At 37.3% G+C, this 16,542-nt stretch overlaps 1 protein-coding gene across 1 annotated transcript in view; it reads left to right on the top strand.

The window, feature by feature from the left end:
- LOC122360932 (glutamate receptor ionotropic, kainate 3) overlaps positions 1–14,342 on the top strand; it is a 102,044-nt gene extending 87,702 nt beyond the window's left edge. The window contains exons 13-16 of the mRNA XM_043261771.1: positions 3,557–3,774; positions 7,066–7,291; positions 8,653–8,903; positions 10,137–14,342. Of these exons, the coding sequence (XP_043117706.1) occupies positions 3,557–3,774; positions 7,066–7,291; positions 8,653–8,903; positions 10,137–10,565 (1,124 nt within the window). The 3' untranslated portion in view covers positions 10,566–14,342. The remainder of the gene's footprint in view (positions 1–3,556; positions 3,775–7,065; positions 7,292–8,652; positions 8,904–10,136) is intronic.
- Positions 14,343–16,542: the final 2,200 nt, after the last annotated feature.

The following is a 16,542-nucleotide window of genomic DNA, read 5'->3' as shown; positions in this document are numbered from 1 at the left end:
TACTAAACATGCCTTGTTTAATGTGGAAAGGGACTAATGTCAGTTTAAATATCATCTTGCGTGACTGAAAGCAGTAGTGGCTAATATACCACAGGTCTTGAAAATAAATGAAAGTAACATAAAAGTTAAAACTGTAACAATTCAGTATTCAGTAACAGAGATTGTATCGGTTATTCAGTATATTTTTAGCAATTGTAGGGGTTTAATATTTATAAACTTAGATGCTTAACCATTTCATTTGGGCTATGGAAAGAGCCTGCCCGTGCACTCTTTTGTTCAGTTGTGATATTTGATAGATTACTCCTAATTAGCTGCTTATTGCTTATTAGTTGTTAAATATGTGATGTGTATGTATTAATAAACACTACTTGCTCTCATAGGAAATACATGCAAGTACATTTCACACAAAGTATGATTTGCAGGTCCAAAGTTTTGATTAATAAGGCCTAATTTTAGCACAATTACTTGATGGATATTATCCATATTGATGTTATGCTGTGAAATTTGATTCCATCGAAGGAGGTCAAAAGCTCTGTTACAAAAAAAAAAAAAAACCCAAAACGAAACAATTCAACCCAAAAGCAAGTTAAAATGGCACGGTTGCATCAGTGAATGTGTTTTTATATCAGATTTGCATTTATTAACAATATCGGCTAGGTTTAGGGTTGGGTTTATTGTAGGGGAGCATTAACTTTTACTTTACATTTCACTTCGAAGTAAGGTATATAATAGCACTGTTGCAGAAATGTACTAAGAGTCACATATTTATTGAGAAAACAGGTTGAATAAACAACTAATATGCTACTAACATGCATGCTAATTAATAGTAATAATCGGAGAAAATTTGGCAAAATGGAATTTAAATCATTCCAGTTTGATTAATTGTGTTAACTAGCTTTTCTGAGTGTTTCTACACTTTCTGCACAAAACCTGACTACACTGCTTGCCTTTTGTTATTGTTACTTGCCACCAAGTGTTGTGGCATTCAGTTTTTCTCTCGCATTACGTTCAGTGAAGAACGCAACTTCACAACTCTTGCATCATCTTGCAGCAGCTCTATAGATACAGCAGTGACACATCACCACTAAATAGTGATGTGAGAAACTTGCATCAGGATGCTGTTTGCATTAAATTTGCATTAAAAATGCAAACTTTCAACAATCACTAACGGAGCCAAAATCAATTTTAGTCTTTTGATGGAACCGACTTTGAATGAGAAGCTATTTCCGGCCTTAATCGGAGTATTTATCTTAACGCAACACCGAAGTAAATGACAGTCTCTCTCAAATATGATTTCCTCTAGTACCATTTTAAATATTTTCTTTGGCTCTGTGCTGAGGCGCCACCTCACAGAATTAGATGGAGGAAGCTATTAAAGACACGCAGGGGTTGAAGCTGTTTTCACACCCCTCACAGGCACACATTAGCAAATGATACCCTCAAAACCAAACGGCATAATAAAGCAGGCCAGGGAGTAATGAAATGTTTTACCTCATGTAAGGAGACAAATAGAAAAGACTCTTCCTGTGCCCGCGGTGAATCTTTGCTCGTGGGGAGCGCAAATCTGCCGCACATTTCATTACGCGTGAAATCTCCACTGATATGTGTGCGATACCTGTCAATTAGAAACGGTCTGCGGAAACTAGCTTCCATGCCGTTTACTGGATGGAAGGGAGTTAGAAGCTCTCTTGACTTTAAAAGTTGCGAGATGCATTTGTTTTGTTGTTTTCTTACTCCAGTTGCGTGAAAGATTGATAATGATTTACGGTTCAACAGCGATTTAAAGTTTAAGAACTGTAAAACGATCAAAAAGTGATAGATGGTGGTAAAAATAAGACTTTGTGTGTGAAGTGAATTCAAATTGCAGCTAAGACAGTAGGTATAAACTATTTAGTGAACAGTTGGTATGAATGCAATATTGCTTTCTTTGTGTGCTAATTATCCTTAATATACTTAGTAATCTTCCTTTTTTCTTCGGTGGAATTAAATAACTGGGGGTAAATGCATCTTAAAACCAGCCTAAGGTGTTTTTGGCTAGTCTATCTGATCTGCCAGTTGTCTGCTTTACGTCTGTTTTGTTTCCCCTAACAATTTTTAAGGCAAACATTTGAGACTAAGTTGGTAGGGTACCGAGACAGAAGGCAAGAGCAATGCAATCACAGTCTGGAAAGGATAATCCAAGAAGTAAATCCGATATTATTGCAGCTAGAGCAAGACAGCAGGAACTACTGATAAAACCAGACACTAAACAATTGGCGTGAATACAGAATAAATGTTTTCACATGTCAGAAAACACCAGACAGTCGTTGTCTTAATTCTATTCTGCATTGTCATTTTTCAAACATGTCCTGTCAGACAGGAAGCTCCTTCATGCTAGTACGCCGCAGTTCAGCTGAACTGATAAAAGCACAAAAGCTCATTTTTCATCTCTGTCCAAAAATTATTCAGGTTAGACATGGCCCGCTCAACAAAAACGGATGTTTCATTCTGCGAAATGCAGATTATTACATGAAAAATGGTCTGTTTTTGCAACTTGCTTCTGTCAGAAAAAAAAAGAAAGAAAAGAAATTCTTCCGAACCCACCTAAGGTGCTTGGCTGATCAACTAAACAAGCTTAAACCAGCAAACCATCTCAGGCTGGTTTCATTTCGCAGGGGTATGTCTGTTTACCATTGACTTGCCTACAAAAATGTTAATTCGGTGACTGCTGAGCTTTATCAGTTTGCTCAGTTTCCCTAATTTTGAACATATCTTTAATTCTTCTTCATGCTTTGTTTAAAACATTATTGCTTCTGCGCACACTGATAGTGAAAAGGGCTAAGTAGCAAGCTGAATACTGAATACTAGCCTCCGGCACTGAGCCACACTGTGACTTTCTTTTTTACGAGAAGAAGGTGGGAATGTTAAGTGCAGGTAATTATTCTCATTGGGAAATGCTTTAACTTCGGCCAGGCTGATGTGTTTCAGAGCTCGCGAGAGAAATAGCAGGACAGGGAAAAGCAGGTCATCATAATTAATATCACTCTGAAGCAAACCCGCAGAGAATAACCCACAGACGGCCACAGTTTAGCAACTTTGCCTTCCCTACTTTTATACAGCGATAAGCAGATGTTTAGCTTCAGCGTTATGCTGGAAAATCTGTCAGCTGGTTGTTTGTCATGACATCAGCATTTCTTTAAGAGCTCGCACATTGCGACATGATAAAGAAACATCCAAAACAGCAAGAACGCAAACCAAAGACCCTCTCTCACAAAAGCCCATTTGATTCTGTATGTTGCGGTAAAATGATAAAAAAAAAAAAAAAAAAAAATGCTATATTTTAACCAATCCTGAGCTGAACGACGTCTTTGTGAAAGACTACCTTTCTAACCTCTGTTCACTGGTGTACTATGTTTTTGTTTGGAAGGACTCCGATGAGCTGCATAATGCGAGTTGAGAATGAGACTTTAGAGAGTCGGATAGTTAAAAGCAAAAAAAAAAGTATTAGTACATATTTACTAAACTCGTGTTGTTTTTATGCAATAAGCCGATAATGCATTTCGTTTTTTTTGTTCAGGTTCAGAACTGATGCCTAAAGCTCTCTCCACTCGAATCATCGGAGGAATCTGGTGGTTCTTCACCCTCATCATCATCTCCTCCTACACAGCGAATCTGGCCGCTTTCCTCACTGTAGAGAGGATGGATTCGCCCGTGGACTCGGCCGATGACCTGGCCAAACAGACCAAAATAGAATACGGCGTAGTCAAAGATGGAGCAACCATGTCCTTCTTTAAGGTACAGCCTTCTGAAATGATCAAGAGTTGTTAAAAGTCTGTGATCCTGACACATTACAATGGCATTTGACTAAGATTTGACGTCTTATTTATTTCTTGAAGCTCGACACAGGCTTTTTGTCACCAGTGTTGCAAACAACTGTAGATTTTTTTTTGAAAGACAGCTTCAGCTAACTTTTCAAAAAAGGAGCAACTTTTCTATTCCTGAGTAGCGCAAGAGTGAGAGAAAAAAAATCAATACAATTCCACAAAAGAATTTTTTAAGCTTTTCCAGTTAGATCCTAATTCCCACTGTAAAAGCAAATTCTCCCGTGCTCTCACTTCTCTTCCATGTTTGAAGTTTTCCTTCATAATGATTTTTTTTTTTTTTTATTCCAAAGTTTCAACTTTTGCCTGCAGGGTTTTACTTTTTTTTTTACGGCTTTGAGTTTTCACTCTTAGATGCTGTAGTGCCAAGCAGAGAGAGAGAAAAAAAAGTATATAAATATACCAGGTTTCTGAGTGACAGAAAATCGAGGTGGCTTTAAACTAATCATTGCATATTCATACATATTTTCAAAATTGGTGTTTTTTGCTAATGTTGAAATATTTGCATATACATAAATAATCCTTTTCCAAAACATACTTTTGCATTTTCAATTTATTGTTGAATTCAAAATTCTTACATTTCAGTTCTATTTTTACTTCAAGCTATGCATTGCATGGCTCTCTAATGAATATAATTCCATATGACTTTCTCCTGAAGTGCATGATTGCAGCGTTAGAAATAAAGATGACAAAAACAGGTGTTTGCAATTAAAATATCAAGCTGTCACTGAGTAAAGACCTTCAGTTCTTCTATGCCTGAAACTTTAGATGTGGTATTATAGCTGGCAAACCTGGAACATCAAATGTTAATTTAACATTTTATCAAGAGTAATCAAAGAGCACTCGCACTTGTTCATTTTCTTGGGTCATTTTAAATGTTTCATGGAATTGAGCCAACAATTATCTGTGATTAGCTATGGTTTCTAACGTGACCTCCTTTAAAAAACCATGAAATGCCATTTAAACTGAGTGCTAATCGTGATGTTAAAGTTTCATTATCCTGAAACAGCAAGCTACACACACACACACGCGCACGCACACACACAATTGGTTCTGCTTCTAAATCAGAATATATTTCTTTATAAGGAGACTCAATTTCAAAATTAGCATACTACAGTTTCTACAGATAAATACACTGTCCATAGTATATCTATAGTATGTGATTTTACCAAGATATATATCTTGGTGTGTATAATACCAAGATGACCTGAATATTACTCAAAATATGTCGAATTGTTCTTTTTACACACTTACTCACAAATACCCAACCCAGCTGTACCTATACATACATTTAAATGAACACTAGAGGCCGTAAAATGGCAACAGTATGCGTTTATTTTACTTTCACACAAATGATGGTAAATTATTGATTTAGACCTCCTACTTGATTTGGAAACACATACATTTTGTCATTTGCATTACATTACCGGCTCCATGTGTATGGCTTTTTTGTTATAGTAAACTTGCTCGGTTGCCCACCTGGTAAAGTGTTGCATTTACGAAGTGAAGCACTCAGGTAGGATTCTGTTAAATGCAAGTCATGGTAAAAGAGCTCAATGACTCATACGAGCACGACAGAATGGCATGGGTGCATTTATATCTCACATTTGCTCATGTAACATTACCATTTAGGTTTAGGGTAGGCCTCGGTGTAGGTGGTGCTTTATTCCAAATGCGCAATATTAAACGCCATGATACGTACAAAAGCCCACCAATGCTGTTTCACATATTAATTTCCAAAATGTAATTGGCAGTATATACTGCACAGTAATCAGTAGGTAATAGGCTAGTTTTCAGTCCGCCACGTTGCGTACAGTAAAACAAGCACAGCTGTGGTGAAGGCAGAATTATAACTGCCATAATCCAGTGTACACGGTGACTGTTTAATCTAGGAAGTGTCAGCTGTATCACTCCAGTTGCTTATTCATTCTTGTGCAGAACGTTGAAGCCAATTCCCAGCCACTTTCAATTATATTGAGAGACACCAGGGAAAATAGCGTTTGAAGGGGGAGGAACAATAACAGGTGCTCAAGGTTAAGAGAACAGCGCAAACACCAGCATGCTGTAGTGTGAAGCTGGAAAGTGTCACTGTAATAGAGCCAAGGCTCTGGAGGGGGAAATGCTTTTTTTTTTTTTTTTTTTTAGGTATTTGAGGATATTGTGCATGTACAGTATGTTGGAACTAGTACACTGTCTCCTATATGTTATGCTTGCAACTGTACGATTTTCTGCTGGAAGATGGCAAAACACACAAGTCATAACACTTGCACATTATGCAGGTTCGCTGTTTTTTTTTGTTAAAACCATTTCAGGAAAAACACACATTCGTAGTTTCTAATGAAATGCCACAACATTATGCGATCGTATATATTATGGATATAAATTAGCATGCAGCTCCTGTTTCGCAAGAGTTGGTTATTGCGTACAAAATAAGCACAAGGAAAATTGTTTCTGCTTTATCAGCCAGCATTTAACGGACACTTTTATTCAAAGCAATACACAGTGTATTTATTAAAGGTTCAGTCCCTCTGGAGTAACCTGAGGTTAAGTGTCTTAATCAAGGGCGTGAAGGTCTCCCCTTGTGCAACATCGTCCTTTCACATATCAGCCTGAATCTTTAACAACTATGCCACACCATCCTACTGATTAACATAAGAAATTAAAATCATAGAAGTTTCCCTACCATTTTTTAGAGTTCTCGACCTAAAATGGACTCTAGCGGCAACAACCTATATCGTTTTTTACTCAAATTAAGATATATCATAACATAATACATTTAGACATTTGTCTTACATAACCAGCTCTATATGTATGGCTTTTCCTGTGAAGTAGACTTGCTTGGTAGCTCACCTGGTAAAGCACCATACTTGTGATGCATGAAAAAAGAGAAAAAGCTTAAAGACTTATAAGCGTATAAGCAAGCTATAATGGCATGGTTTCTTCAGCAAATGAGTTTTTATCTCACATTTTTGTTAACACTATTGTTTTGGGTTTAAAGTAGCTTTAGAAGCAATGTAATATAATTTTGATGAAATGTTGCCATAGGCATGTTTTTTCAATCAGTCTTGGGTGCTATCGATCCCCCTTTAGTTTTACTTTTAAATTCTTTATACATATATTGTACTGACCACCAAGCAGAGTGATGCCTAAAGAATGCAAACACTGGCTACATTTGATTAAACAAAAATATGCTTCTCTTTTCCAGAAATCAAGAGTGTCTACGTTTGAGAAGATGTGGGCATTTATGAGTAGCAGGCAGAGCACGTCGTTTGTCAAGTCCATTGAAGATGGGATTCAGAGAGTGTTGAAGTCAGACTACGCCCTTCTAATGGAGTCAACAACCATTGAGTATGTGACACGCAGAAATTGCAATCTCACGCAAGTTGGCGGCATCATTGACAGCAAAGGTTACGGCATTGGCACCCCAAAAGGTAAAACCACCCACCATTGTGACACAGATAGCTCTGACTCTGATTGGAGGATACACAATATAATCAGTTTGCATTACAAGTTGCAATATACGCACACCTTTGACTGTACTTTTTACTTTTTATCTTATACAATTAATATATATATTTAAATGGAAGAATGACTAATTAGTTCAGTTATATTTAAAACAAATGCGATCATGTATTGAAGACTGATGACAAGCACTGGAAAAAAAATACAAAAAAAGTTGTGTGTGTATGTGTGTGTACGTGCCTGGTATTTATCATGTTATGGTGACCAAATGTCCCCACAAGGATAGGAATACCACTAAATTCTGACCTTGTGGGGACATTTTTTAGGTCACCATGAGGAAACAAGCTTATAAAACATACAGGATAATTTTTTTGAAAATCTAAAAATGGCAATAGTTTCCTGTAAGGGGTAGTTTTAGGTGTAGGGTTGGTGTAGGACAATAACACAAAGTCTGTACAGTATAAAAACCATTACACCTATGGAATGTCCCCATAAAATATGGAAACACAACGTGTGTGTGTGTGTGTGTGTGTGTGTGTGTGTTAAATTGTGCCCTGAATTGTGGGTCTGTTTTTTTTGTTTTTGTTTTGTTTTTTGTTTTTTAGAGGGTGGGTTTAGGTTGGGGTTAAGGGGTAGAATTTTTTTCTAAATAAGCAGACTGTCCATGTCTTTCACATTATGTAAGTGAAGCTGTGGTCACAGGAGACTTTATTCACTTACATTCATACACATTAAAATCAAGTTTAATGAACTCTGACCTGTAAATATGTATACAAGCACAAAGACATTTGACCGATAGCAGAATTTATAAAACTTCAAGGCTGCATAGTTTGCAGTCTCAAGGGCTTTGAAGTCATTTTACATGCTTAAATCCTTGTGTGACTGCAGATTTACACAGTATTTATTAAAAAAAAAAAAACCTGAGCGTGAAATGGAGTGGGTTACACTGTGTGTGTATATAATTCTTTGTCAAAACGCTGCTCCTTTCAAGTGTGGAGTCCGTGTCGGAATTAATCTATTTAGACTTTTTTTTTTTTTTGCTAATGTTGTATATGTATTTCAGAGCCTATTATGCAAGTAAAAGTGCTTGTATCATTTGGAGAAAAAAAAAAATGTATATGCATATGTGTGTGTGTGTGTGAGTGAGAGAGAGAGAGAGAATATTATTCAACCTTTCATATTGGTCAAGTTTATTATTAGTTGTTAATTAGATGCCTTTCTTGAATTAAATCTTTAGAAGAAGAAGGAGAAGAAGAAGAAAAAAATCCTTATTCTTCTTTGTATTCGAGTTTACAATGAAGATTCTCATCTATTAATGAATTTCTTTCAGGCTCGCCGTACAGGGATAAAATCACAATTGCCATCCTCAGTATCCTAGAAGATGGCCGTCTTCACATGCTCAAAGAGAAGTGGTGGAGCGGCAGCAGCTGTCTGGAAGACGAGCGGTATGAAACGGGTCCCATGGGTATCCAGAATCTGGGCGGCATCTTCATTGTGCTTGCGTCCGGTCTGGTGCTGTCGGTGTTTGTGGCTATAGGAGAGTTCATCTACAAGCTGCGAAAAAATGCAGAGCGTGAACAGGTGAGATTGATTGGAAATTGATATTGAAATACGACGCTTGACTAACAAAGGAAAACACAGTTATTAGTTGACTTTAGACTTTCAACCCAGCAACAGTAATGTTCTAGCGTTGATGCAGAATTAAACATCAAAGCATGTCCCTAACAACCTCCCAGAACACTCCCACAATACCCTAGCAACTACTAAAAACACCCTAGCAACCACCCATAAGACCCCGTAGCATGCCTAGCAAGGCCTTGTGCAGAGTCACAGATTTTAGACATCCTGAGATGAAGACGTTCGGCGCGCTGACTAAAGCTGAGTGTTCATTCACACCTGATAACATCACAGAATGGATCTGTTATTTGAGAAAAGAGATGAATAACCGATCAAACTTCAAAAAGCATAGCAAGCAAATCGCAAATCACTTCCTTTTTATGTAGACACATTTCACAGATAAGATGCCAGCGCTGGAGGTTGACATTTAAACCGCTTTGATCATGTATTTGAGTGTAAAAGCACACTCAAAAATGGGAATTTTTTTTATCCCACATCTCACCTCAAAATGAATTATATTCCCTACTGAACTGGAACATTGTATTATTTTTCATCACATGTTGGAGGTTATTTTAAGGATTGTTTTCGGTCTCACTTATTTAGAAGCGGCTACACACTGAAGACTAAGTTATGTAAAACGTAACAAAGTATTGTTCTGGTCAATTTAAATTGAATAGGTGAACAAGACATACAATAGAAAACTTTTTTGAACATAAATCTTAAATACCTTTGTGTATTTTCCGTATGCTATACTATTAAAGTTTGTGAAATGCATAATATTGCTAAACTTTCTATTTTAATAATTCTACAGCTTTAATTCGGGCAGATGCTATTTACAAAGAGTAAAAATAGCATATTTTCTTAGCATAGAAGTGTAAATAAACACTCTGTTTAATTAATGTGTTGTGTTTGTTAACATTAGATAATGCACAGTGAACTAACATGAACTCAATGAAAGGCAGTTTTTTTTATTAACTAACATTAACAAAGATGAATAAGTACTGTAATAATCAATGTATTGATCGTTGTTGTTCTAGCCAGGCTAGAAAGAAAACATAAATAATATGCTGAAAGACTCACACAAGACTTTTAGCTCTCTCCCAGAATGCCTCCCTCAGCTAATGGACGTGAACGTACTTACTTCCTCTTTTCTCTTTGTCCTCCCCCCCAACCATGTCCCTTTTTTTCCATCAAGAGGTCTTTCTGCAGTGCGGTGATGGAAGAGATCAAACTGTCGTTCACGTGCGAGAGACGGGTGAAACACAAGCTCCACCGCCAGCCACCGGCCATGGTGAAGACGGACGCAGTGATCAACATGCACTCCTTCAACGACCGTCGCCTCCCAGGAAAGGACAACATGAGCTGCAACACCGCGATGACGCCCGTGTTTCCATGACTTGCCTGGGCGACGGCCACCTGAGGCACGTCCCCGGCGCCGTGCCGGAGAGCAGGGACTACGGCTCCGAGATGATCACGGCATTCACCATCAACCGCAGAGACATCCGACACCAAATGGCCAGTCAGAACGGTGGCAGTAGCAGCAAACCAGGTAGTGACCACATCCTCAAACCAATGTATCCCACCATGCCATTGCGAGAGGGAGGCCGATCGGTCTCCTTCCTGTGAGAGCGAGCCACGTCTGCGAAACTATCCGCGCCCGAGTCTGATGTTTACAAACGGTTCAAAAGCAAAGCTCACGATCTGACTCGAAGGAGCCCCCCGATCAAACGAAAATACATGTTTCTCATTGGAACAACGTGAAAATGTGGAAAAGAGGCTTTTTTTGAGCATGGCAATAAATGAAACTACGAACAGACGCGAATGGAAGTAGTTTTCTTAGAGTATCATTTATAGCACATCAAGTTCATTTCGAAGAGTTCTGACGATTTAATCTTTTGATTTCGTCAAAATGCTGCGGCGTTTTGGTGGGGACGCAACCAAAAAAGCGCCGTCTTTCTGAATGCGATGTACATTACAGGTAAGCGCCGGACCGTAGGAGCAGTTTAGTTTAATATGCTGTACCGCAGCAGCCAGTGTGACCTGCTAGAATAGTAGAAAACCCTTAGACTGCAAGTTCCCGAAGGCTACGGAGAGCGTAGCGGCATTCTACGCTCACGGAAATGCACAAACTAACAGGGTTGATTTCATTCGAGCCACCTAAACAAATTGAAAAATGAGTAACGATTCTGTACGGCAGTTTTGAGCAAGACTTGCAGCCATTTTGATTTATTCGTGCTTCATACATTGCCAGCAGATGTTTTTTACACAGCGAGATCTAATGGTAATGACGGATAAACACAACAGTTGCCAAAGATCTGTCGTCCAAATGGATTTAGACACTTGAAACGCAGCTTCCCCTACACGCAAGAGAGCGAGTGACACGTTGCCTCCGCTGTGTTTGTTAAATGAGTTATTCCTGAGAATCACAGCCCTCATATTGAGAATACTCGCTTCACGCGGTACATACAGAGGATTCGACACAAACACAAAGCCTGGCGTATGGTGGGAGAGCTAATACAAAGGAAACAAAACCGTTTTAAGACGTACATGAGTGAGAATGTCTCTCGCCGGCGTATCTGTTCGACAAGTCAGTTATGATTACAGTGGCTTTTTTCAATCTGCACCTGCGTGAGACCCTTCAGTGTCGACTTGTTTGAAGTGCCGAATTTGTAAGTGGCGTGGCCTTCGTCGAAACATTAAATGAGAAAACATCTGGACGTTTTATTTGTATTTATTTTTTTCCAGCTTTCATTCTTGTTGTCAGTTTTCTTTTAATCTAACATCATTAAAAACAAAAATTGGAAAAAACACAGTGTTCGGATTGCACTTTTCTATGCAATAAAAGCTGAAGGTGATTTATACTGCCAAGCTCAAAAAGGTTGAAATGCACCTTAAGATTCGTCCAAGATGAGAGGCTTTGCTCTGATCTTACAGAGAGAGAAAAATAGTAGTTGCAAATAATATAGACTACTTTTAAAGCTCATTTTCACAAGGAACAATAACTACTAGGTTAACTGCGGTGACTATATATTAGTATATAAGTGACCTTTGACAAAAACAGTAATGTTTTGTGTGCATAAAGTTTCGCCATCTGCTACTTTAAATGCTTAAGCATTGCTTAAAGGGTTAATCCACCCCAAAATGATTTTATCATTAATCGAAAAAATAACACTGTCATAATTAATCAAATAACACTGTCAAGGTCCAGAAAAGTATGAAAGACATAATCTGAATACTCCATCTCCATAACTACTTTATACATTGATTTGGAACCGTAACATTAGGGTAGTGCCATTTTGGAAAGCATCTATCCTTGCAATGCTACTACAATAGGTTCATTGCGATTTGCATGGATTTTTTAGAATTCAAACAATAATCAAAACTGTATCATTAACATCTATGGTGTTGTGCCTATGGTGCCTTTATCGTTATATTTTGGCAGAGTCTGACAGAATGAATAATCTCTCGCTTTTTTTGCACTGGAAAAAGCAACTGACACCTTCTGGCTAAAAACATACTATTGGTTTCACAGAAGAAGAAAGAATATTTGCCTTTTCAAATGACATGAAGATAAGTAAACAATGGCAATATATATGGGTGAGTTTCATTGATTTATTTTGTACACTTTTTTTGATCCACAATGTCATTTCTAAATCATCATTTAGCTTTGGGTGGTTCATATTGGTCATGTTTTAACACCATCATATAGGTGTGCTTCATTTCAAAGCATTTGCACTGTTCTAAAATTCATTTTGCATGACTGTTCTCCTCCTATATCCAAACCCGACGTTAAGATTTCAGATGATCAGGATGCTAGGTGTACGAGGGTAAATGCGGCTTTCACATTTGCACATACGATTCTTCATTCAACAAAGAGACTGACGGCTACAGTAAAATTGCAATACAAGCGTGCTGAACATCAAAACTGCAATACAGATGTACGGAACTGGACCCTCTCATCGCTGAGCGTGGCATTTTTTCAGACGAGCATTTAGTGACAGTTCTCATAGGTAGTTGATTCCTTGTGTTGTCTACATGTGGGAAACTAAGCTACTAAGCTACTAAACGTTCTCATGATGAGGTGTAGGTGCTAAGAGTCTTCACCCGCTGCCCGTCCGCCCGCGGCAGCTCAACCAATGAAAGACCTCCGTGAGGTCGATCTAACGGACAGTGTCAAAAACAAAAAGCAAAAACAAAAAGAAAAAAAGCATTTTTGTGTTTTTATGGTGAATTATGTATCGATCAGAATAACTTCATGTGACTTGATGTTTCTTTGGTGAAAGCTCATTGTATACGTGTTATTCAAATTCTGTGTAATTTTAACACTCTCTTGCAAAGTAGGGTATATATTAGATGAACAGAAAATTACTGTATTTTGCTAAATACCGATGATTTTTACCTGTATTTTTTTCCTCAGCTCTTCTCTTCTTGATAATTTGTGCTATGCTGTATCGAGTGCGGTACATGCATATTGTAATATAGGATCTACTCTTGAGAAACTACTAAAATGGATATAAAGAACAATAATTTAAAGCCCCGGGCCACCAATTCCAGCACATTCAGTTCCATTATTAGAAGGAGTTGACAGGAAATCCGAGTGATGTATATGAGACCTCCAGATATTCTGCAACATAATGTACTCATATCAGATGTATATAAATAAGACATATAACAGAATATTCAGAGAAGAATATGATGACCGGTTCCGTGCCATTTCTGTTGATTTCCATGAACGCTCATCATGGATATTTGGCTTATTTAATTTCATTTTATTATTATAGATATTTTGGTTTTACTTCACTTTATTTCTCCCACAGTGTTCAAAAGGCTCAACGGATTTTGTAGAAATTTCTACATTGTCAAAATCACTCACTCAGTCCTTTTTAAAAAAAAAAAAAAAAATTCTTAATTTTAGTTTCTTTGACAGGTTGTCTAAATACGACCCCTTAAACAACATAAAAGGAAATTATATCATTAAAGATAAATAAATCAAATCAATAAAAAAAAGGAATAGTTCACCAAAAATGAAACGTGTCGTTACTGTTGTCGATATCGTATGTTTTCAATTAAACAAAAATCTACACATCGATTTCCATGTAACACAGCATAACATCAAAAACTTTATGTTATGCTAAAACTGTGACAGAGATTCGAGTCTTCTGAAATAATCTTTGTGTGAGGTACGGACTGAAATTTAATTTGTTCGGCTTTCAAGCCTCGCTCTCTGTTACACATATTCATTTACCATAATTCATGAATGGATTTCAAATAAGTCATGAATCAAATTCATTATAGTTATCGTACAAACTCAGAAGAAGACTTGGAACATCGAGCAAAGCTTGTGGGAACTTCCTATATATATATATATATATATATATATATATATATATATATATATATATATATATATATAATCATTAACCTAATACAATGACATATAGTCATTTGAGGCCTATTGTACTAAATGAAGTTGCTCGGTTTAAACAAGATTTATTATTAAGAAGGATAAACTCCTCTTTACCTGAAATTGGTGTTAATGTTTATGTATAGAGTCACCAAATGGCCTGTAAATTACTGTAAATTAAAGTCGTTCGAATGCATTACAAATTTGACAATTGATATGAAATTGTGTTATTAAAGTTTGTTGTGAATACATCAATTACTAAATAAATTCAGCCGATTCACTTTGACGTAGTCATATAGCCTTTACATATATTTTCAGCTGCTCTCAAGCTTTTGAGGCAGCAGAGGTGCAGCATTACTTTCTGCTTTGTAAAAGTTTTAAAATCTTGACTTTTTTTCAAATAGATCACTCAATCTTCACAAACATGGATTCCAGCAACCCTTAGAAGTGAACTGACTTGGCTGTTTGGTAAACATACTTTCAGGTTCACGTGCTTCAGAAGGAATCGTGAAGTGTTCGGTTTGGATTTCTGAAACTAGTAGTAGCACCAGGCCTCTGCATCACCTTTAATGCATTTCCTTTCGTTTTTTTGACAGACTTGGTCCTTGTCATTGGGAAATGTGACTATATTTTCAAAACAAGGTTATTAAATGATACGATATTCATTTTTGCGTGAACTATTCCTTTGCTTTCAACGAGGAGTTGTCACCTTGTGTGTAGCACTTTAAGGATGTTGGAAAATACACGGTGGTAGATTACAAAATTGTTACACAATCAGATTAAATCATATATTTACACTGTGACGCATTAATTGTAATTAGACTTAGTATCATTATCAGCAACACAGAGTAAAGACCATATTTATCAGACATCGTATCGACCTTCACATCGAAATGATGAAGGACCATGACCATTTCTATCTGTACGAATAGCATTACATCGAACATTTACTTTGGATATTGGATCAATCAGTCCTATTTACGGAGCGTAAACATCTATTTTATAAAAAGAATGAAGAAACAATGTGAACACTGCTGTTTTACAAAATTGTATGAAACAAAAAGAAAATAAACTGAAATAAACTTTTAGAAATCTTCTGTTTCGGTGATATATTGCCCGTGGTATTTATTCATATCAGTGGTCCAACTGGTTTTGTCTATTTTCTGCTTCGTCTACAGCAGGATAATGTAAGGAGGTCAGTCTGTGGTCCTTTATCGGACGCGCCGAACACAGAGAAGAGTGTTTTGGAGAACTTTGGCTTGTGCGGCGTGTTTTAATTTGCCTGTAGCGGGAGCTCTCTTTGAAGTGAGCGTCCACCTGAGCTCAGCAGCTCTCAGATAAAGAGACTCACGCTAGGAGAGCATTTCACTCTCACTTCAAAAGAACAACAGAGCAGCAGTGTGAATTGCTAAAGCCCGCGTTTGTATAGAATTCGAGGAAAGACACAATGTTCTTGGAATGTTCTGAGGCATCGTACGAAGCTGTGCAAAAGGAAGGTCTAATGCATATATTCACGACCAAAACGGCATTTAAAAACCATATTTCGCTCATCGATGTCTTTATTTACTCAAGCTTGTATGACTTTCTTCTGTTTTTGAAATGCAATGAAAAATATGCAGGATTCTTGTTTGTTTATTCGTTTTAACAACCGTTTTAAAATAATGAAAAAAAAATAATATATATATATATATATTCTTAGTGATTTTCAGTTCCTTTAAATTTATATACATTTCAATTTGTTCATTTCAGTCATGCTTTAAAATAACGCTGACTTTTGCGCGGCACCGTTGTTGTTTGCTGTTCTGCAAGCATCAGAAATCCAGGCATGTGGCTGTTCTGTCTCACATGAGCACTAATGAAGATTTACTCGTGTTAATTTACCTTCAAGTTGCCAGTAATAAAGTGGGACAGCAGATAGACAGTTGGAGTGAATTTAACCTTGACTGTGAGGAGGATTCAGACGTCTCTCCAAACATTTCAAGGAGCTCTGGGACAGGCAGTGCCGGGTCTGTGAGTGAATAATGAGCGGAGAGAAACTCCCTCATAATGACGAGATTTATGAACTCTTCACCATCAATTAATCCCTCAGGGCAAGAAAAGGCCATGAGAAAAGCAGAAAAAGAGAGAGAGAGAATTTACATTTTCATATACGTATTTCTAAATACCCCTAACGCATTTGTAACAGTAGATTTTCTGGGA

This window comes from Puntigrus tetrazona, chromosome 16 (genome assembly GCF_018831695.1).
Source record: "Puntigrus tetrazona isolate hp1 chromosome 16, ASM1883169v1, whole genome shotgun sequence".
Classification (NCBI taxonomy): Eukaryota; Metazoa; Chordata; class Actinopteri; order Cypriniformes; family Cyprinidae; genus Puntigrus; species Puntigrus tetrazona.
This window is presented reverse-complemented; position numbering and strand designations above follow the sequence as displayed.